The sequence below is a fragment of the Salvelinus alpinus genome, chromosome 8 (genome assembly GCF_045679555.1).
Source record: "Salvelinus alpinus chromosome 8, SLU_Salpinus.1, whole genome shotgun sequence".
Taxonomy (NCBI): Eukaryota; Metazoa; Chordata; class Actinopteri; order Salmoniformes; family Salmonidae; genus Salvelinus; species Salvelinus alpinus.
In genome coordinates, this window is record NC_092093.1 from 18,240,545 (window position 1) to 18,263,432 (window position 22,888).

At 48.2% G+C, this 22,888-nt stretch overlaps 1 protein-coding gene across 4 annotated transcripts in view; it reads left to right on the plus strand.

The window, feature by feature from the left end:
* LOC139582219 (uncharacterized) overlaps positions 1-22,888 on the plus strand; it is a 122,186-nt gene that overhangs the window by 19,686 nt on the left and 79,612 nt on the right. The window contains exons 1-2 of one of the 4 annotated variants that reach the window (XM_071412185.1): positions 15,312-15,531; positions 15,763-16,088. The exons of the other annotated variants lie outside the window; for them this stretch is intronic. Of the exons in view, the coding sequence (XP_071268286.1) occupies positions 15,782-16,088 (307 nt within the window). The 5' untranslated portion in view covers positions 15,312-15,531; positions 15,763-15,781. Of the gene's footprint in view, positions 1-15,311; positions 15,532-15,762; positions 16,089-22,888 lie in introns of those variants that run through there. 4 annotated transcript variants of the gene reach the window in all.

Here is a 22,888-nt window from a genome sequence, read left to right on the forward strand (position 1 = left end):
GTATATAGCCTCGTTATTGTTATTTTATTCTGTTACTTTTATTATTTTTAACTTTAGTTTATTTGGTAAATAATTTCTTAACTCTTTATTGAACTGCTTGGTTAAGGGCTTGTAAGTAAGCATTTCACAGTAAGGTCTACACCTGTTGTAAGTAAGCATTTCACAGTAAGGTCTACACCTGTTGTATTCAGCATTTCACAGTAAGGTCTACACCTGTTGTATTCAGCATTTCACAGTAAGGTCTACACCTGTTGTATTCAGCATTTCACAGTAAGGTCTACACCTGTTGTATTCAGCATTTCACAGTAAGGTCTACACCTGTTGTATTCAGCATTTCACAGTAAGGTCTACACCTGTTGTATTCAGCATTTCACACTAAGGTCTACACCTGTTGTATTCAGCATTTCACAGTAAGGTCTACACCTGTTGTATTCAGCATTTCACACTAAGGTCTACACCTGTTGTATTCAGCATTTCACAGTAAGGTCTACACCTGTTGTATTCAGCATTTCACACTAAGGTCTACACCTGTTGTATTCAGCATTTCACACTAAGGTCTACACCTGTTGTATTCAGCATTTCACAGTAAGGTCTACACCTGTTGTATTCAGCATTTCACACTAAGGTCTACACCTGTTGTATTCAGCATTTCACAGTAAGGTCTACACCTGTTGTATTCAGCATTTCACACTAAGGTCTACACCTGTTGTATTCAGCATTTCACAGTAAGGTCTACACCTGTTGTATTCAGCATTTCACAGTAAGGTCTACACCTCTAGTATTCAGCATTTCACATTAAGGTCTACACCTCTTGTATTCAGCATTTCACAGTAAGGTCTACACCTCTTGTATTCAGCATTTCACAGTAAGGTCTACACCTCTTGTATTCAGCATTTCACAGTAAGGTCTACACCTCTTGTATTCAGCATTTCACAGTAAGGTCTACACCTGTTGTATTCAGCATTTCACAGTAAGGTCTACACCTCTTGTATTCAGCATTTCACAGTAAGGTCTACACCTCTTGTATTCAGCATTTCACAGTAAGGTCTACACCTGTTGTATTCAGCATTTCACAGTAAGGTCTACACCTGTTGTATTCAGCATTTCACAGTAAGGTCTACACCTGTTGTATTCAGCATTTCACAGTAAGGTCTACACCTGTTGTATTCAGCATTTCACTGTAAGGTCTACACCTGTTGTATTCGGCGCATGTGACTACTAACGTTTGATTTGATTTGAATATTTATTTGTATTATTTCGAAAGCGTGAAATTACTAGCTATGTTATTTTTAGGGTGAAGTGTAATGACCTCTTTTTCTCTCTCTCTGCTCAGCCTCAGAAAAACAGAAGTGGTCTGAGCTGAAATAACCACTGAAAGAAGGACCAGTTGCAGACATCGACATTCATATTCATTCATGTTTATATAGCTACATGTTTGGTTGTAGTTACATTCACCTCTCTAACAATTGAAATTCCCTCCAATACCAAGGTGGGATATCAGCCTTTAGAGGAAATGTTTTGCATATTTAGTTTGTAAACGCATAACCATTGTCACGATGTGCGCTACTGGTTGAAGGCAAGTCAGGTGCAGGAGAGCACAGATGGGTGATAATAGGCACACTTTATTCATACCCAATGAAAACAGCAAATAACGCCCAAAGTACACGAACGGTACAAATAAACTAAACACACGGGCCAAACACAGACCCGGCGCAAACCAGCCTGATGCCAACTACACGTAACACACAAACAATTCCACACAAGAACATGGGGGGGAACAGAGGAATATATATACACAATGTAATTAGGGAATGTAAACCAGGTGTGCGGGGAACAAGACAAAACAAATGGAACAATGAAAAATGGAGCGGCGATGGCAAGAAGGCCGGTGAAGTCGACCGCCGAACGTCGCCCGAATCAAGGAGAGGAGTCGACTTCGGTGGAAGTCGTGACAACCATTCTCAGATCTATCCCTTTTTAGACCTTGTAGCTACTGTGGCAAACCTCTTCAAGGTTATGAGCGTTTGTCACAAATTAAGTGGGAAACTGTCACCAAATTACCCCAGAATGACGGTTCTTTCGAACAGGACAGTACCTGTGTGTTTGTTTCTCCGTCCTGGTCCACCCAGGTCGTAGGCAAGGTCAAGGATAGCAGGGTTCGGTACACGAATCGGGTTCTCGGTAGGTCCAGGTCCAAACGCCAACAGGTAAGTCCAAAACAGTCCAGCTCATACACGGTAAATCCAGCCAATATCTATTGTCTCTTTCTCTACGGTTCATAGATCCTTCCAGCCCTCTCTTCCTCTTCCTCTGGTTTTTCTTGACCCTTTATCCGTGTGTCGGCTCCACCTTCTGAGGTTTCCCCTTGCTTCTGGGACTTGTAGTTTTGGCAGTCGGCCATTGTGTGATCTGTAGTTCTGATCGGGGTGGCCATTTTAGTGATCGGGCAGAGCCCGTATATTTGTTCTGCTCTCACATATCTGCCATTTATCACTCGACCCCCTTCTTTGCCACACTACAAACACAGTTGTGCTGCTTCTATAAGCTGGTATAGGAATATTTATCTTATTTAACCTTTATTTAACTAGGCAAGTCAGTTAGGAATAAATTCTTATTGACAATGACGGCCTACCAAAAGGCAGAAGACGTCCTGTGCGGACGGGCTGGGATTAAAAATTTTTGAAATAAATATATAAGTAATAAATATATAAGGACAAAACACACATCACGACAAGAGACAACACTACATAAAGAGAGACCTAAGACAACAACACAGCAAGGCAGCAACATATGACAACACAGCATGGTAGCAACACAACATGACAACATGGTGGCAACACAACATGACAACATGGTGGCAACACAACATGACATGGTGGCAACACAACATGACAACATGGTGGCAACACAACATGACAACATGGTGGCAAAACAACATGGTAGCAACACAACATGGTAGCAACACAACAACATGGTGGCAAAACAACATGACAACATGGTGGCAACACAACATGACAACATGGTGGCAACACAACATGGTACCAACACAACATGACAACATGGTAGCAACACAACATGACAACATGGTGGCAACACAACATGGTAGCAACACAATATGACAACATGTTAGCAACACAACATGGTAGCAACACAACATGACAACATGGTGGCAAAACAACATGGTAGCAACACAGCATGACAACAAGGTGGCAAAACAACATGGTAGCAACACAACTTGACAACATGGTGGCAAAACAACATGGTAGCAGCACAAAACATGGTATAAGCATCAGACAACAGCACAAAGGGCAAGAAGGTAGAGACAACAATACATCACGCAAAGCAGCCACAACTGCTCTCCTCTCTCCTTTGCTCTCTTTTCTCCTCTCCTCTCCTCTCCTCTCCTTTCTGCTCTCCTCTCCTTTCTGCTCTCCTCTCCTTTCTGCTCTCCTCTACAATCCTTTCTGCTCATCTCTCATCTCTCCTCCTCTACTCTCCCTTCTCTCCCTCTTCTCCTCTACTCTCCTCTTCTCTCCACTTTCCTCTAATCTCCTCTCCTCTCCCCTCTACTCTCTACTCTCCTCTACTCTCCTCAACTCTCCTCTCTCCTCATCTCTCTCATCTACTCTCCTCTACTCTACTATCCTTTCTCCTCTCCTCTCCTCTACTTTCTCCTCCTCTCCCTCCTCTCTCTGCTCTCATCTATCCTCTCTCCTTTGCTCTCCTCTCTCCTTTGCTCTCTTCTCTCCTCTACTCAACTCTCCGCTCTCCTCTACTCTCCTCTCTCTGCTCTCATCTATCCTCTCTCCTTTGCTCTCCTCTCTCCTTTGCTCTCTTCTCTCCTCTACTCAACTCTCCGCTCTCCTCTCCTCTATCCTCTCTCCACAACTCTCCTCTCTCCTCTACTCTCCTCTATCCTCTACTCTCCTCTATCCTCTACTCTCTCATCTCCTCTCCTCTCTCCTACTCTACTCTCCACCATTCTCCTCTCTATTCTCCTCTCCTCTGCTTTCCTCTCTCTCCTCCCTTTTCCTCTACTCTTCTCTCTCCTCTTCCATCCTGTCTCCTCTCTCATCTACTCTCCTCTACTCTCCTCTCTCCTCAACTCTCCTCTCTCCTCAACTCTCCTCTCTCCTCTACTCTATCCTCTCTCCTCTACTCTCCTCTCTCATCTCCTCTCTCCTACTCTACTCTCCCCTCTCCTCCATTCTCCACTCTATTCTCCTCTCCCCTCTTCTCTCCTCTCTCCTCTCCTCTGCTTTCCTCTACTCTTCTCTCTCCTCTCTTCTCTTCTCTTCTCTTCTCTTCTCTTCTCTTCTCTTCTCCTCTCTCCTCTTCCATCCTGTCTGTCTCTACTCTCCTCTCTCCTCCACCACTCTCCTCTACTCTCCTCTCTCCTCTCCTCCACCTCTCTCCTCTCCTCTCCTCCTCTCCTCTCCTCTGCTCTCCTCTACTCTCCCCCCTCCTCTACTCTACTCTCTTCTCTCCTCTCTACTCTCCTCTCCTCCATTCTCCTCTCTATTCCCCTCTTCTCTCCTCTCTCCTCTGCTCTCCTCTCTCTACTCTCCTCTACTCTCCGCTCTCCTCTACTCTCCTCTACTCTCCGCTCTCCTCTACTCTCCGCTCTCCTCTACTCTCCGCTCTCCTCTACTCTCCGCTCTCCTCTACTCTCCGCTCTCCTCTCCTCTCTCCTACTCTCACTTATACTCTGTTCTACTCTCCTTTCTTCTCTTCTCTGCTCCTCTCTCCTCCTCTACTCTCCCCTGCTCTACTCTCATCCCTCCTCTACTCTCTACTCTACCCCCTCCTCTCCTCTTTCCTTCTCTTCTCCTCTCCTCTCCTCTCCTCTCCTCTCTCCTCTTCCATCCTGTCTGTCTCTACTCTCCTCTCTCCTCCACCACTCTCCTCTACTCTCCTCTCTCCTCTCCTCCACCTCTCTCCTCTCCTCCTCTCCTCTCCTCTGCTCTCCTCTACTCTCCCCCCTCTACTCTACTCTACTACCTACTCTCCTCTCCTCCATTCTCCTCTCTATTCCCCTCTTCTCTCCTCTCTCCTCTACTCTCCTTTCTGCTCTACTCTCCTCTCCTCTCTCCTACTCTCACTTATACTCTGTTCTACTCTCCTTTCTTCTCTTCTCTACTCTCTGCTCCTCTCTCCTCCTCTACTCTCCCCTGCTCTACTCTCATCCCTCCTCTACTCTCTACTCTACCCCCTCCTCACCTCTTTCCTTCTCTTCTCCTCTCCTCTCCTCTTCCATCCTGTCTGTCTCTACTCTCCTCTCTCCTCCACCACTCTCCTCTCCTCCACCTCTCTCCTCTCCTCTCCTCCTCTCCTCTCCTCTGCTCTCCTCTACTCTCCCCCCTCCTCTACTCTACTCTCTTCTCTCCTCTCTACTCTCCTCTCTACTCTCCTCTCTACTCTCCTCTCTACTCTCCTCTCCTCCATTCTCCTCTCTATTCCCCTCTTCTCTCCTCTCTCCTCTCTCTACTCTCCTCTCCTCTACTCTCCTCTCTCTGCTCTCATCTATCCTCTCTCCTTTGCTCTCCTCTCTCCTTTGCTCTCTTCTCTCCTCTACTCAACTCTCCGCTCTCCTCTCCTCTATCCTCTCTCCACAACTCTCCTCTCTCCTCTACTCTCCTCTATCCTCTACTCTCTCATCTCCTCTCCTCTCTCCTACTCTACTCTCCACTCTCCTCCATTCTCCTCTCTATTCTCCTCTCCTCTGCTTTCCTCTCGTCTACTTTCCTCTCTCTCCTCCTCTTTCCTCTACTCTTCTCTCTCCTCTTCCATCCTGTCTCCTCTCTCATCTACTCTCCTCTACTCTCCTCTCTCCTCAACTCTCCTCTCTCCTCAACTCTCCTCTCTCCTCTACTCTATCCTCTCTCCTCTACTCTCCTCTCTCCTACTCTACTCTCCCCTCTCCTCCATTCTCCCCTCTCTCCTCTCCTCTGCTTTCCTCTACTCTTCTCTCTCCTCTCTCCTCTCCTCTCCTCTCCTCTCCTCTCCTCTCCTCTCCTCTCCTCTCCTCTCCTCTCCTCTCCTCTCCTCTCCTCTCCTCTCCTCTCTTCTCTTCTCTTCTCCTCTCCTCTACTCTCCTCTCTCCTCCACCACTCTCCTCTACTCTCCTCTCTCCTCTCCTCCACCTCTCTCCTCTCCTCTCCTCCTCTCCTCTCCTCTGCTCTCCTCTACTCTACTCTCTTCTCTCCTCTCTACTCTCCTCTCTACTCTCCTCTCTACTCTCCTCTCTACTCTCCTCTCTACTCTCCTCTCCTCCATTCTCCTCTCTATTCCCCTCTTCTCTCCTCTCTCCTCTGCTCTCCTCTCTCTACTCTCCTCTCCTCTCCGCTCTCCTCTACTCTCCGCTCTCCTCTACTCTCCGCTCTCCTCTACCCTCCGCTCTCCTCTACTCTCCGCTCTCCTCTACTCTCCTTTCTGCTCTACTCTCCTTTCCTCTCCTCTCTCCTACTCTCACTTATACTCTGTTCTACTCTCCTTTCTTCTCTTCTCTACTCTCTGCTCCTCTCTCCTCCTCTACTCTCCCCTGCTCTACTCTCATCCCTCCTCTACTCTCTACTCTACCCCCTCCTCTCCTCTTTCCTTCTCTTCTCCTCTCCTCTCCTCTCCTCTCCTCTTCCATCCTGTCTGTATCTACTCTCCTCTCTCCTCCACCACTCTCCTCTACTCTCCTCTCTCCTCTCCTCCACCTCTCTCCTCTCCTCTCCTCCTCTCCTCTCCTCTGCTCTCCTCTACTCCCCCCCTCCTCTACTCTACTCTCTTCTCTCCTCTCTACTCTCCTCTCTACTCTCCTCTCCTCCATTCTCCTCTCTATTCCCCTCTTCTCTCCTCTCTCCTCTGCTCTCCTCTCCTCTCCGCTCTCCTCTACTCTCCGCTCTCCTCTACTCTCCGCTCTCCTCTACTCTCCGCTCTCCTCTACTCTCCGCTCTCCTTTACTCTCCTCTACTCTCCGCTCTCCTCTACTCTCCTTTCTGCTCTACTCTCCTCTCCTCTCTCCTACTCTCACTTATACTCTGTTCTACTCTCCTTCTCTTCTCTTCTCTACTCTCTGCTCCTCTCCCCTGCTCTACTCTCCTCCCTCCTCTACTCTCTACTCTACCCCCTCCTCTCCTCTTTCCTCCTTTACCCTCCTCTCTCCTCTCTCCTATCTCCACTCTCCTCTACTCTACTCTCTCCTCTCGTCTACTCTCCTCTCTCGTCTACTCTCCTCTCTCGTCTACTCTCCTCTCTCGTCTACTCTCCTCTCTCGTCTACTCTCCTCTCTCCTCTACTCTCCTCTCTCCTCTACTCTCCTCTCTCCTCTACTCTCCTCTCTCCTCTACTCTCCTCTCTCCTCTCTCGTCTACTCTCCTCTCTCCTCTCCCCTCTACTCTCCTCTCTCTAATTCTCTTCTCTACTCTCCTCTCTCCTCTGCTCTCATCTATCCTCTCTCCTCTCCTCTCCTTTGCTCTCTCCTTTACTCTCCTCTTCTCTACTCTCCTCTCTCCTTTACTCTCCTCTCTTCTCTACTCTCCTCTCTCCTCCTCTCATCTCCTCTCTCTTCAAATCTCCTCTTTTCTCTTCTTTCCTCTTTCATCTCCTCTCTTCTACTCTTCTCTCCTCTCCTCCTCTCCACTTCTCCCCTCTCCACTTCTCCCCTCTCCACTTCTCCCCTCTCCACTTATCCCCTCTCCACTTCTCTCCCCTCTCCACCTCTCCCCTCTCCACTTCTCTCCCCTTTCTCCTCTCCTCTGCTTTCCTCTACTCTCCTCTCTCTCCTCCTCTTTCTTCTACTCTCCCCTCTTCTCTCCTCTCTCCTCTGCTTTCCTTTCTCCTCTACTCTCCTCTACTTTCTCCTCCTCTCCATCATCTCCCCCTCTACTCTCCTCTCTCCTCTGCTCTCATCTATCCTCTCTCCTCTTCTCTCCCCTCTCCTTTGCTCTCCTCTCTCATTTGTTCTCTTCTCTACTCTCCTCTCTCCTCCTCTCATCTCCTCTCTCTTCAACTCTCCTCTTCTCTCATCTCCTCTCTTCTACTCTACTCTCCTCTCCTCCTCCCCACTTCTCTCCTATCCACTCTCCACTTCTCTCCTCTACCCTCTCTCCTCTGCTTTCCTCTACTCTCCTCTCTCTCCTCCTCTTTCCTCTCCTCTCTCCTCTGCTCTCCTTCACTCTCCTCTCTCCTCTACTCTTGTCCCTCCTCTCTCCTCTACTCTCCTCTTTCATCTCTCCTTCTCTAATTTCCTCTCTCCTCTACTCTCCTCAACTCTCCCCTCTCCTCATCTCTCTCCTCTCCTCTCCTTTCTCTCTTTCTCTCCCTCCTGCTCTCTCTTTCTCTCCCTCCTGCTCTCTCTTTCTCTCCCTCCTGCTCTCTTCTCTCTCTCCTCCTCTTTCTTCAACGCTCCTCTCTCCAGTACTCTGTTATACTCTCCTCTCTCCTCTACTATATTCTCCTCTTTCCTCTACTCTCCTCCCCTCCCCTCTCCTCTCTATTCTCCTCTCCCCTCTTCTCTCCTCTACTCTCTGCTCTCCTCTACTCTCTGCTCTCCTCAACTCTCCTCTCTCCTCATCTCACTCTTCTTCTCTCCGCTACTCTCCTCACTCCTCTACTCTCTGCTCCTCTCTCCACAACTCTCTCCTCTCCTCTGCTCTCCTCTCTCCTCTGCTCTGCTCTCCTCTTCACTCTCGTCTCTCCTCTACTCTCGTCTCTCCTCTACTCTCGTCTCTCCTCTACTCTCGTCTCTCCTCTACTCTCGTCTCTCCTCTACTCTCGTCTCTCCTCTACTCTCGTCTCTCCTCTACTCTCGTCTCTCCTCTACTCTCCTCTTTCCTCTCTCCTTCTCTAATTTCCACTCTCCTCTACTCTCCTCTACTCTCCTCTCTCCTCTCCTCTCCTCTCTCTCTCTCCCTCCTGCTCTCTCCTCCTCTCCTCTCTTCTACTCTCCTCTCTCCTCTACTCTACTCTCCTCCCCTCCCCTCCCCTCCCCTCTCCTCTCTATTCTCCTCTCCCCTCTTCTCTCCTTCTCACTCTTCTACTCTCCTCTACTCTCCTCTCCGCTACTCTCCTCACTCCTCTACTCTCCTCTCTCCTCTACTCTCCTCTCTCCTCAACTCTCCTCTCTCCTCATCTCACTCTTCAACTCTCCTCACTCCTCTACTCTCCTCTCTCCTCTACTCTCCTCTCTCCTCTACTCTCCTCTCTTCTCTTATCACCACTCTACTCTCCTCTACTATCCATTCGCCTCTATTCTCCTCTTCTTTCCTCTCTTCTCTGCTTTCCTCTCTCCTCTTCTCTGCTTTCCTCTCTCCACAACTCTCCTCTCTACTCTCCTCTCTCCTCTCCTCTCCTCTCCTCCATTCTCCTCTCTATTCTCCCCTCCCCTCTTCTCTTCTCTCTCCTCTGCTCTCCTCTGCTTTCCTCTACTCTCCTCCTCTTTCCTCTACTGTCCTCTCTCCTCTGCTCTCCTCTCTCCTCTGCTCTCCTCTCCCCTCTGCTCTCCTCTCTCCTCTGCTCTTGTCTCTCCTCTGTTCTCCTCTCTCCTTCGATCTCTTCTCTCCTCTACTCTCCTCTCTCCTCTCTCCTCTTTCATCTCCTCTAATCTCCTCTACTCTCCTCTCTCCTCAACTCTCCCCTCTCCTCATCTCTCTCCTCCTCTCTCTCTCTTTCTCTCCCTCCTGCTCTCTCCTCTCTCCTCAACTCTCCCCTCTCCTCATCTCTCTCCTCTCCTCTCCTCTCTCTCTTTCTCTCCCTCCTGCTCTCTCTTTCTCTCCCTCCTGCTCTCTCCTCCTCTTTCTTCAACGCTCCTCTCTCCAGTACTCTGTTATACTCTCCTCTCTCCTCTACTATATTCTCCTCTTTCCTCTACTCTCCTCCCCTCCCCTCTCCTCTCTATTCTCCTCTCCCCTCTTCTTCCTCTACTCTCTGCTCTCCTCTACTCTCTGCTCTCCTCTACTCTCCTCTCTCCTCAACTCTCCTCTCTCCTCAACTCTCCTCTCTCCTCAACTCTCCTCTCTCCTCATCTCACTCTTCAACTCTCCTCTACTCTCCTCTTCTCTCCGCTACTCTCCTCACTCCTCTACTCTCCGCTCCTCTCTCCACAACTCTCTCCTCTCCTCTGCTCTCCTCTCTCCTCTGCTCTCCTCTGCTCTCCTCTGCTCTCCTCTGCTCTCCTCTTCACTCTCGTCTCTCCTCTACTCTCGTCTCTCCTCTACTCTCGTCTCTCCTCTACTCTCGTCTCTCCTCTACTCTCCTCTTTCATCTCTCCTTCTCTAATTTCCTCTCTCCTCCTCTCTCCTCTCCTCTCTCTCTCTCTCCTGCTCTCTCCTCCTCTTTCTTCTACTCTCCTCTCTTCTACTCTCCTCTCTCCTCTACTCTCCTCCCCTCCCCTCCCCTCCCCTCTCTATTCTCCTCTTCTCTCCTTCTCACTCTTCAACTCTCCTCTACTCTCCTCTCCGATACTCTCCTCACTCCTCTACTCTCCTCTCTCCTCTCTCCTTTGCTCTCCGCTCCTCTACTCCCCTCTCTCCTCTACTCTCCTCTCCTCTCCTCTCTACTCTCCTCTCTCCTCTACTCTCCTCTCTCCTCTACTCTCCTCTCTCCTCTACTCTCCTCTCTCCTCTACTCTCCTCTCTCCTCTACTCTCCTCTCTCCTCTACTCTCCTCTCTCCTCATCTCACTCTTCAACTCTCCTCTACTCTCCTCTCCGCTACTCTCCTCACTCCTCTACTCTCCTCTCTCCTCTACTCTCCTCTCTCCTCTACTCTCCTCTCTTCTCTTATCACCACTCTACTCTCCTCTACTATCCATTCGCCTCTATTCTCCTCTTCTTTCCTCTCTTCTCTGCTTTCCTCTCTCCTCTTCTCTGCTTTCCTCTCTCCACAACTCTCCTCTCTACTCTCCACAACTCTCCTCTCTCCTCTCCTCTCCTCTCCTCCATTCTCCTCTCTATTCTCCCCTCCCCTCTTCTCTTCTCTCTCCTCTCCTCTCCTCTGCTTTCCTCTACTCTCCTCCTCTTTCCTCTACTGTCCTCTCTCCTCTGCTCTCCTCTCTCCTCTGCTCTCCTCTCTCCTCTGCTCTTGTCTCTCCTCTGTTCTCCTCTCTCCTTCGCTCTCTTCTCTCCTCTACTCTCCTCTCTCCTCTTTCATCTCCTCTAATCTCCTCTCATCTCCTCTAATCTCCTCTCTCCTCTACTCTCCTCTCCCCTCTACTCTCCTCTCCCCTCTCCTCATCTCTCTCCTCATCTCTCTCCTCCTCTCTCTCTCTTTCTCTCCCTCCTGCTCTCTCCTCTCTCTACTCTTCTCTCTCCTCTACTCTCCTCTATCCTACTCTCTCTCCTCAACTTTCCTGTACTCTTCTCTCCTCTCTCCTCTCCTCTTCGCTTCTCTCTTCTCTCCTCTACTCTCCTCTCCCCTCTACTCTCCTCTCTCCTCTTTCATCTCCTCTAATCTCCTCTCTCCTCTTTCATCTCCTCCTCTAATCTCCTCTCTCCTCTACTCTCTCTCCTCAACTTTCCTGTACTCTCCTCTTCTCTCCTCTCTCCTGTCTCCTCTCCTCTCCTCTCTACTCTCCTTTCCTCTTCACCACTCTCCTCTACTCTCCTCTCTCCTCATCTCTCTCCTCTCCTCTATTCTCCACTCTCCCATCTCCTCCTCTCTCCTATACTCTCCTCTCTCCTCTCCACTCCTCTCTCCACTACTCTCCTCTACCTCATCTCTCCTCCTCACTCCTCTCTCCAGTACTCTGTTATACTCTCCTCTCTCCTCTACTATATTCTCCACTCTCCTCTACTCTCCACTCTCCTTTCCTCTCTCCTCCTCTCCTATCCTTTTTGCTCTACTCTCCTCTCATCTCCCCTCTACTCTCCTCTCTCCCCTCCTCTCCTCGACCCTTTTCTCTCCTCTCCTCTAGTCTCCTCTCTCCTCCTCTCTCTTCTCCTCTCTACTCTTCTCTCTCCTCTTTCCTCTTCTCTCTCCTCTAATTTCTCCTCTTCTCTCCTCTCTCTCCTCTACTCTGCTCTCTCTTTTACTCTGCTCTCCTCTCTCATCTCCTCTCCTCTCCTCTGTACTCTCTTCTCATCTGCCCTGCTCTCTTCTCCTCTCTCCTTCTCTATTTCTCTCTCTGCTCAGCAACAGAAAAACAGAAGTGGTTTGAGCTGAAATAACCACAAAGAGAACCAGTTGCAGACATACATACAGTGGGGCAAAAAAGTATTTAGTCAGCCACCAATTGTGCAAGTTCTCCCACTTAAATAGATGAGAGAGGCCTGTAATTTTCATCATAGGTGCACTTCAACTATGACAGACAAAATTAGGAAATAAAATGCAGAAAATCACATTGTAGGATATTTAATGAATTTATTTGCAAATTATGGTGGAAAATAAGAATTTGGTCACCTACAAACAAGCAAGATTTCTGGCTCTCACAGACCTGTAACTTCTTCTTTAAGAGGCTCCTCTGTCCTCCACTCGTTACCTGTATTAATGGCACCTGTTTGAACTTGTTATCAGTATAAAAAACACCTATCCACAACCTCAAACAGTCACACTCCAAACTCCACTATGGCCAAGACCAAAGAGCTGTCAAAGGACACCAGAAACAAAATTGTAGACCTGCACCAGGCTGGGAAGACTGAATCTGCAATAGGTAAGCAGCTTGGTTTGAAGAAATCAACTGTGGGAGCAATTATTAGGAAATGGAAGTCATACAAGACCACTGATAATCTCCCTCGATCTGGGGCTCCACGCAAGATCCTACCCCGTGGGGTCAAAATTATCACAAGAACGGTGAGCAAAAATCCCAGAACCACACCTAGTGAATGACCTGCAGAGAGCTGGGACCAAAGTAACAAAGCCTACCATCAGTAACACACTACGCCGCCAGGGACTGGTGGTCTTTCTTTCTCTCTCTCGGAGGAACTGAGCCCTAGGACCATACGTCAGGACTACCGGGCATGATGACTCCTTGCTGTCCCCAGTCCACCTGGCCTTGCTGCTGTCCCAGTTTCAATTGTTCTGCCTGCGGTTATGGAACCCCTACCTGTCCCAGACCTGCTGTTTTAAACTCTTAATTATCGGCTATGAAAAGCCAACTGACATTTATTCCTGATTGTTATTTGACCATGCTTGTCATTTATGAACATTTTGAACATCTTGGCCATGTTCTGTTATAATCTCCACCCGGCAGAGCCAGAAGAGGACTGGCCACCCCTCATAGCCTGGTTCCTCTCTAGGTTTCTTCCTAGGTTTTGGCCTTTCTAGGGAGTTTTTCCGAGCTACCGTGCTTCTACACCTGCATTGCTTGCTGTTTGGGGTTTTAGGCTGGGTTTCTGTACAGCACTTCGAGATATTAGCTGATGTACGAAGGCCTATATAAAATAAACTTGATTGATTGATTGATTGATTGGTAGTGCAGCTTGTTACATTGAACTCAGATCATACTGTCTCTGTGTCGGGGTTAGACACTTGTTCAGAGGACTGGTGGTGGTACAGGAGCACTCTGAAGGTCTTGGGAGGGAGTTGTAGGAAGTGCCAATGATGTGGCAGCAGAGTCTCTGAATGACTTCCAATCCTGGAGAGACAAGAGACTTGATTCCACTGATATGTCATGTTGACGTGTTGACTATGTCACTTGACTTTGTCACTTGATATATTTCTGTCCTGTAAACTATTTAGATAGTTAGGGGAGGGTTTGGTTTGTCTGGTTGTCCTTGTCTCATCGAAGTCTAGCTACTCCTGTGGCGAGCCGGGAGCAATGCACGCTGACAAGGTCGCCATGTGCACAGTGATTCCTCAGACACATTGGTGCACATTGTGTCAAGAAGCAGTGCCTCTTGGCAGTGTTGTGTTTAGTTGTATGTTTGAGTAGGCTAGTGTAGCTGTACTCAAACACCTGGCTCAAAAAGAGGGATTCTATGTTAGCTAGCAGGCTATGGCGGTCCAACTTTTCCAAGTCAAGGTAAGCTTTTTATTTTATTAATTTATTGCCACTGGGGCCAGCTTGCTAACTGTACACTCTACTGCATTATTGTAGAGGGTTTATTAACACGTTATTTCTAGTAGCTATATTGACTGACCTTAGCTAATATAATGACAATGATGTAGGCTGTGTGTAGCGGTTAGCGGTTATGATATGAAGATTTGGCTTGGAAAGGTTTAGTTGCCTGGTCACAGACAGCTGATGTGTTCTGCACTGGATCCCACAAGCGAAGGGAAAAGGTGAGAGGAGGAGAGTGTTGATGTGAGAAGGAATTAACAAGCAAAGTGATCATGCTGTTTGTTTATGGCTACGAGGAAATTGACCTGTATTTGCATGTGATCAGGGGTTTATTCATTCTAGTATCATGTAGTAGCCTAAACGTATCAATGTTACACTGAGCTGGGTGACTGGAATATGAATGACAGTCATCCAAGTAAACGGCACCGATCGCCACTTGAATATGAGCACATTAATGCCATATCCCTGCATCACTAATACAGACTCTCATACATGTGAAGAAGGCCTTCAACTGCTGGTGAGCTGGAGGATTCTCACCTAGGTGTCAGAAACTAGATAAAAACATGACCACGTTGAGGAAGTGATGCTATAGTGGTGAGTAGAGATGCTGCTGTATGGTGAGAAACTCATAGTGCTGAGACACTCTGACAGAGGAGAAACTTGTAGTGCTGAGACACTCTGACAGAGGAGAAACTTGTAGTGCTGAGACACTCTGACAGAGGAGAAACTTGTAGTGCTGAGACACTGACAGAGGAGAAACTTGTAGTGCTGAGACACTCTGACAGAGGAGAAACTTATAGCGCTGAGACACTCTGACAGAGGAGAGACAGAAACAGAGGAGAGAGGTTCATGGCTGACGTCCATCATTCATTTTGGGGACTGCTTGTGACCGTTTTGTACCTGCTAACAGGTAAGACAGAGGAGAGAGAGTAAGAATATGTCATTAGAGATCATAAAACACATTTATTTCACACGGCCAAACTAGTTCAGTTTACATTTTACTAATATAATAATGACATTTCTGTTGTGTATCTGTTTACTCTTGTCTTCACTATTGTATAATAAACAGTATATTACACTATTATTCACACTGAAGAATATCAATAAGAATACCTATGAAATATAATGTCATCTGTATTACCAGTTAATAATTATCTGATGTCATACTCCTTCCAGGTGTCAGTGGAGAAACTATGTTCTCCAGAGTGAAAATAATGACCTGATATTATGTTCTTGTCAGGTGTCAGTGGAGAAACTGTCCCCCATATCACCACAAGGAAATTACGCTATGGTGATAGAGAAACTTCCCTCTTGGCACACACTGGATGAATCAACATTGTTTCCACAATATTTCAACAAAATTGCGTTGAACCAATGTGGAATAGACATTGAATTGACGTATGTGCCCAGTGAGTAGTGTATGGTGAGAAACTTGTTGTGCAGAGACACTCTGACAGAGAGAAGCAAAGGAGAGAGTGAGGGAGAGGACAATGGTTAAAATGGCTGTTTTGGGACTGCTTGGGGCCCTTTTATATCTGCTAACAGGTGAGACCAGTGCGAAATTTAGAGAATAATATGCAAACTATCCATCTCAGAAAACAATATATATATTCATATTGTAGAATTTCTTTGGTTGAGTAAACATTTTTGTTGTGACATTCGGTGGATATGGTGACTCCATTTATGTGAAGAGCATACCTTTTAAGTATATTAATGGTCGCCATCTCTATTCTAATCTGTATTCAAAATAATGACCTGATATTATGTTCTTGTCAGGTGTCAGTGGAGAAACTCTATGTTCTCCAGAGAGGGAGATGATGTCAGTCTGCCGTGTAACAATGTTGTTAATCCAGACTGTTCCTCAACTACATGGATCTACAACAGAAATGGAACTGCCATTGAACTAGTTGGTCTAGGGAAGGTGATAAAACAACCACAACTGAACAACATGGCTGACAGACTGAGTTTGGGGTCTGAATGTTCTCTAAATGTTAGTGATGTCAGAGCTGAGGATGCTGGACTCTACATCTGTCAACAGTTCCTTACAGAGACTGGACCACAACAAGGAGAGGATGCTCATGTTCTTCTGTCTGTTCTAACTAGTGAGTATTACTGTTTAAATGTCACTGTGTACAAGTATGTTGTTAATTATCATATGCTATGTGAAAACAGCCAACAAGTACTGTATACCTTTGTCTCTTTCTCAGTCTCCTCTACACCACCAGTGACAGATCTGAAGTCTTGTTCTTGTTATGCTCCTAGCATATGAATAAGTTCACAAGATCTGTGATGATATTAAAGTTGAATATCAAACCTGATTCATTCTCCTGATATTAGTGATTAATGATTAATTTGATATGAAACCTACTGCTGTGTCTGATGATGATGATGATGATGATGATGGGTTATTTAAATACACTAAAAGAGGATGTTCTTCTCCTACTGAATTAGATATTAAAGACAAGACCACTGATAGTGATGTCATCTCTACTGTCCCAGGTTAAATAGTCCCATCTGTATGATGTGTGAACTGGGTCCTGGGTACTGGGTTTTCCCATGCTGTGTCAGGGTTTGAGACTGGGTCCAGAAAGACACTTGATTTGATGTTTCCAGACAGTTCTGATGTAACTACTCTAATTCCCATCAAGACAACCAGCAGTACTCCACAACAGTATAAGACTGGTCATGTAAAAACAGCCCCAAACATATTGATAGGAAGTACTGCTTGTCTAGTGCTCTAGAGAATGGAGTAGAGAAAGATGTAACAGATTGCAGTAAACAACTCTATAGGCAACACAGAGTCAGTGGATCCATACTGTACTGTGATGTCACCATTATTCACCAATGACAAGTGGTCACTCTGTGTTCCACTACTGTAGGACGACCCACACCCCAAAGTGACAGTTCTCTCTCTCTCGTGAAACCGTTACTTTTATTTAGAATTCCAATCTCATGACAACTATTTCATCTTAGTCAGCTAAACGACTAATAATTGTTGCACATGGTTCAACCATATTCTCTTGCATATTACTTTTTATCATGTGGAGTCAAATCTACATTTTAATATGCTAATTTCATGGTCTTATTACAAGTAGCGTGTGATGTATATATAATATACTGTATATACACTATTCAAATATGTCTGTCCACCACACTACTATCCAGGAAGTACAGCTTCTACTGCAAGACCAGCCTTGTCAACCCCATCTTCTGCTGGTATTGTATTTAATACTGTTTCCCTTCTCAGTTCTATGGTAGACAGTATGAGTGGTACAGCATGGGGCCAAAGTCAGATGTACTACCTTGGTCAACACAAAGCATGCATTTGTACATGAAACTAAACTTTCATGTTCCATTTTATAACTTGGCTGTGGTGCCGTTCACACTTCTCTCTTCCTGTATGAATTTCTGCTTCTCTGTGATGCCAAATACCAACACTCCAGGTTTAAGGTGTTATATGACAGATCTTTCTCCTCCACTCTATTCTCGTCTCTCCTCTACTCTCCTCTCTCCTCCATTCTGCTCTATTCTCCTCTCTCCTCTCCTCCCTCTACTCTTTTCTCCCCTCTACTCTCTTTTCTACTTCTCTCTAATCCTCTCTCCTCTCCTCTATTCTCCTCTCATCTCTCCTCTCCTCTCTCCTCTACTCTCCTCTCTCCTCTACTCTCCTCTCTCCTCTCCACTCCTGTCTCTACTACTCCCCTCTCCTCTCCTCTCCTATCCTCTACTTCCTTCTCTCCTCTCTACTCTCCTCTCTCCTCTCCTCTCTCCTCTACTCCACTTTCTCCTCTACTCTCCTCTTTTTTCAACTCTCCACTCCTCTCTTCTACTCTCCCCTCTCTTCTACTCTCCTCTCTCCTCCTCTCTCTCCTCTTTCCTCTCCTCTCCTCTCTCATCTACTCTCCTCTACTATCCTCTCTCCTCTACTCTCCTCTCTCCTCCACCACTCTCTTCAACTCTCCTCATCTCACTACTCCTCTCTGCTCTACTCTCATCTACTCTCCTCCTCTCCTCTTCTCTCCTTTTTCCTCTCCTCTCCCCTCTATTCTCATCTCTCCTCTCTACTCTCTACTCTCCACTCTTTTCTCCTCTCCTCTCTCCTCTCCTCTCCTTTGCTCTCTTCTCTGCTTTCCTCTATCCTCTCTCCTATACTCTCCTCTCTCCTCTCCTCTCCTCTCATCTCCTCTCCTCTCCTCTCTCCTCTACTCTCCTCTCTCCTCCTCTCTCCAGTACACTCCTCTACTCTCCTCTCTCCTCCACCACTCTCTTCAACTCTCATCTCACTACTCCTCTCTCCTCATCTCTTTCCTCCTCTCTCTCCTCCTCTACTCTCCTCTACTTTTGTCTCCTCTATTCCCCTCTCTCCTCCTCTCCTTTCCTCCATTCTCCTCTACTCTCCTCTCTCCTCACCTCTCTCCTCTGTTCTCCCCTCTCCTCTGTTCTCCTCTCCTCTCTCCTCACCTCTACTTTACTCTCTTCTCTGCTTTCCTCTATCCTCTCTCCTATACTCTCCTCTCTCCAGTACTCTCCTCTCTCCTCTACTCTCCTCTCTCCAGTACACTCCTCTACTCTCCTCTCTCCTCCACCACTCTCTTCAACTCTCCTCATTTCACTACTCCTCTCTCCTCTACTCTCATCTACTCTCCTCTCCTCTTCTCTCCTCTCTCCTCTACTCTCCTCTCTCCTCTCTCCTCCCCCCTCCCCTCCATTCTCCTCCTCTCCTCTCTCCTCTCCTCTCTCCTCCTCTCTCCTCTCCTATCCTCTCTCCTCTACTCTCCTCTCTCCCTTATCTCCTCTCCTCCCCTCCTTTCTTCTTTCTCCTCCACTCTATTCTCCCCTCACCACTTCTCTCCTCTCTCCTCTACTCTCCTCTCTCATCTACTCTCCTCTACTATCCTCTTTCCTCAACTCTCCTCCTCTCCTCTCCTCTCCTCTCCTCTCCTCCTCTTCTCTCCGCTTCTATCCTCTCTCTACTCTCCTCTACTCTCCTCTCTCCTCCACTAATCTCCTCTCTCCTCAACTTTCCTCCTCTATCCTCTCCTCTCTCCTCCACTCTCATCTACTCTCATTTACTCTCCTCTATTCTCCTGTCTTCTCTACTCTCCTCTCGCCTCTCCTCTCCTCTCCCCTCTATTCTCCTCTCTCCTCTCCTCTCCTCTCTCCTCTCCTCTCCTCTACTTTGCTCTCTTCTCTTCTCTGCTTTCCTCTATCCTCTCTCCTCTACTCTCCTCTCTCATCTATACTCTATTCTCCCCTCTATTCTCCTCTCTCCTCTCTCCTCTACACTCCTCTCTCCTCTACTCTCTCCCCTCCTCTCCTCTCTCCTCATCTCTCCTCTCCTATCCTCTCCTCCTCGCTCTCCTCCTCTACTCTAGTCTCCTCTACTCTCCTCTCTCCTCCTCTCCTTTCCTCCACTTTCCTCCACTCTCCTCTACTCTCCTCTCTCCTCTACACTCCTCTCTACTCTACTCTCCTCTCTCCTCTGTTCTCCTCTGTTCTCCTCTCTCCTCTACTCTCCTCTCTCCTCTACATCTCCTCTCCTCGCCTCGTTTCTCCTTTCTCCTCCACTCTATTCTCCCCTCACCTCTTCTCTCCTCTCTCCTCATCTTTCTCCTCTCCTCCTCTCCTCCTCTCCTCCTCTCCTCCTCTCCTCTCTCCGCTTCTATCCTCTCTCCTCTCTCCTCTGCTCTCCTCTCTCTACTCTCCTCTACTCTCCTCTCCTCCACCAATCTCCTCTCTCCTCAACTTTCCTCCTCTCTCCCCAACTCTCTCCTCCACTCTCGTCTACTCTCATCTCCTCTCCTCTCCTCTCCTCTCTACTCTCCTATACTCTCCTCTCCTCTCCTCTCTCCTCTCCTCTCCTCTCTCCTCTACTCTCCTCTCTCCTCCTCTCTCCAATACTCTCCTCTACTCTCCTCTCTCCTCTGCTCTCCTCTCTCCTCCTCTCTCCAGTACATTCCTCTCTTCTCCTCTCTCCTCTTCTCCTCTCCTCTCCTCCCCTCCTTTCTCCTTTCTCCTCCACTCTATTCTCCTCTCTCCTCTTCTCTCTACTCTCCTCTCCTCCTCTCCTCTTCTCTCCTCTCTCCTCTCTCATCTATACTCTATTCTCCTCTCTATTCTCCTCTCTCCTCTCCTCTCTCCTCTACACTCCTCTCTCCTCTACTCTCTCCTCATCTCTCTCCTCCTCTCTCCTCTCCTATCCTCTCCTCCTCTCTATCCTCCTCTACTCTAGTCTCCTCTACTCTCCTCTCTCCTCCTCTCCTTTCCTCTCCTCTACTCTCCTCTCTCCTCTCTCAGTCTACTCCCCTCTCTCCTCTGTTCTCCTCTGTTCTCCTCTACTCTCCCCTCACCTCTTCTCTCCTCTCCCCTCCTCTCCTCTCTCCTTATCTCTCCTCTCCTATCCTCTCCTCTCCTCCTCTCTATCCTCCTCTACTCTAGTCTCCTCTCCTCTCCTCTACTCTCCTCTCTCCTCCTCTCCTTTCCTTCACTTTCCTCCACTCTCCTCTACTCTCCTCTCTCCTCTACTCTCCTCTCTACTCTACTCCCCTCTCTCCTCTGTTCTCCTCTGTTCTTCTCTCTCCTCTACTCTCCTCTCTCCTCTCCTCCCCTCGTTTCTCCTTTCTCCTCCACTCTATTCTCCCCTCACCTCATCTCTCCTCTCTCCTCATCTCTCTCCTCTCCTCCTCTCCGTCTCTCCTCCTCTCCTCCTCTTCTCTCCGCTTCTATCTTCTCTCCTCTCTCCTCTGCTCTCCTCTCTCTACTCTCCTCTACTCTCCTCTCCTCCACCAATCTCCTCTCTCCTCAACTTTCCTCCTCTCTCCCCTCCTCTCTCCTCCACTCTCGTCTACTCTCATCTACTCTCCTCTCTTCTCTCCTCTCCTCTCCTCTCCTCTCCTCTCCTCTCCTCTCCTCTCCTCTCCTCTCCTCTCATTTCCTCTCCTCTCCTCTCCTCTCCTCTCTACTCTCATATACTCTCCTCTCTACTCTCCTCTCATCTCCTCTCCTCTCTCCTCTACTCTCCTCTCTCCTCCTCTCTCCAGTACTCTCCTCTACTCTCCTCTCTCCTCTACTCTCATCTACTCTCCTCTCCTCTTCTCTCCTCTCTCCTCTACTCTCCTCTCTCCTCTCTCCTCCCCCCTCCCCTCCATTCTCCTCCTCTCCTCTCTCCTCTCCTCTCTCCTCCTCTCTCCTCTCCTATCCTCTCTCCTCTACTCTCCTCTCTCCCTTATCTCCTCTCCTCCCCTCCTTTCTTCTTTCTCCTCCACTCTATTCTCCCCTCACCACTTCTCTCCTCTCTCCTCTACTCTCCTCTCTCATCTACTCTCCTCTACTATCCTCTTTCCTCAACTCTCCTCCTCTCCTCTCCTCTCCTCTCCTCTCCTCTCCTCCTCTTCTCTCCGCTTCTATCCTCTCTCTACTCTCCTCTACTCTCCTCTCTCCTCCACTAATCTCCTCTCTCCTCAACTTTCCTCCTCTATCCTCTCCTCTCTCCTCCACTCTCATCTACTCTCATTTACTCTCCTCTATTCTCCTGTCTTCTCTACTCTCCTCTCGCCTCTCCTCTCCTCTCCCCTCTATTCTCCTCTCTCCTCTCCTCTCCTCTCTCCTCTCCTCTCCTCTACTTTGCTCTCTTCTCTTCTCTGCTTTCCTCTATCCTCTCTCCTCTACTCTCCTCTCTCATCTATACTCTATTCTCCCCTCTATTCTCCTCTCTCCTCTCTCCTCTACACTCCTCTCTCCTCTACTCTCTCCCCTCCTCTCCTCTCTCCTCATCTCTCCTCTCCTATCCTCTCCTCCTCGCTCTCCTCCTCTACTCTAGTCTCCTCTACTCTCCTCTCTCCTCCTCTCCTTTCCTCCACTTTCCTCCACTCTCCTCTACTCTCCTCTCTCCTCTACACTCCTCTCTACTCTACTCCCCTCTCTCCTCTGTTCTCCTCTGTTCTCCTCTCTCCTCTACTCTCCTCTCTCCTCTACTCTCCTCTCTATCTCCTCTCCTCGCCTCGTTTCTCCTTTCTCCTCCACTCTATTCTCCCCTCACCTCTCCTCTCCTCCTCTCCTCCTCTTCTCTCCGCTTCTATCCTCTCTCCTCTCTCCTCTGCTCTCCTCTCTCTACTCTCCTCTACTCTCCTCTCCTCCACCAATCTCCTCTCTCCTCAACTTTCCTCCTCTCTCCCCAACTCTCTCCTCCACTCTCGTCTACTCTCATCTCCTCTCCTCTCCTCTCCTCTCTACTCTCCTATACTCTCCTCTCCTCTCCTCTCCTCTCTCCTCTCCTCTCCTCTCTCCTCTACTCTCCTCTCTCCTCCTCTCTCCAATACTCTCCTCTACTCTCCTCTCTCCTCTGCTCTCCTCTCTCCTCCTCTCTCCAGTACATTCCTCTCTTCTCCTCTCTCCTCTTCTCCTTTCCTCTCCTCCCCTCCTTTCTCCTTTCTCCTCCACTCTATTCTCCTCTCTCCTCTTCTCTCTACTCTCCTCTCCTCCTCTCCTCTTCTCTCCTCTCTCCTCTCTCATCTATACTCTATTCTCCTTTCTATTCTCCTCTCTCCTCTCCTCTCTCCTCTACACTCCTCTCTCCTCTACTCTCTCCTCATCTCTCTCCTCCTCTCTCCTCTCCTATCCTCTCCTCCTCTCTATCCTCCTCTACTCTAGTCTCCTCTACTCTCCTCTCTCCTCCTCTCCTTTCCTCTCCTCTACTCTCCTCTCTTCTCTCTAGTCTACTCCCCTCTCTCCTCTGTTCTCCTCTGTTCTCCTCTACTCTCCCCTCACCTCTTCTCTCCTCTCCCCTCCTCTCCTCTCTCCTTATCTCTCCTCTCCTCTCCTCTCCTCTCCTCTCCTCTCTACTCTCATATACTCTCCTCTCTACTCTCCTCTCCTCTCCTCTCCTCTCTCCTCTACTCTCCTC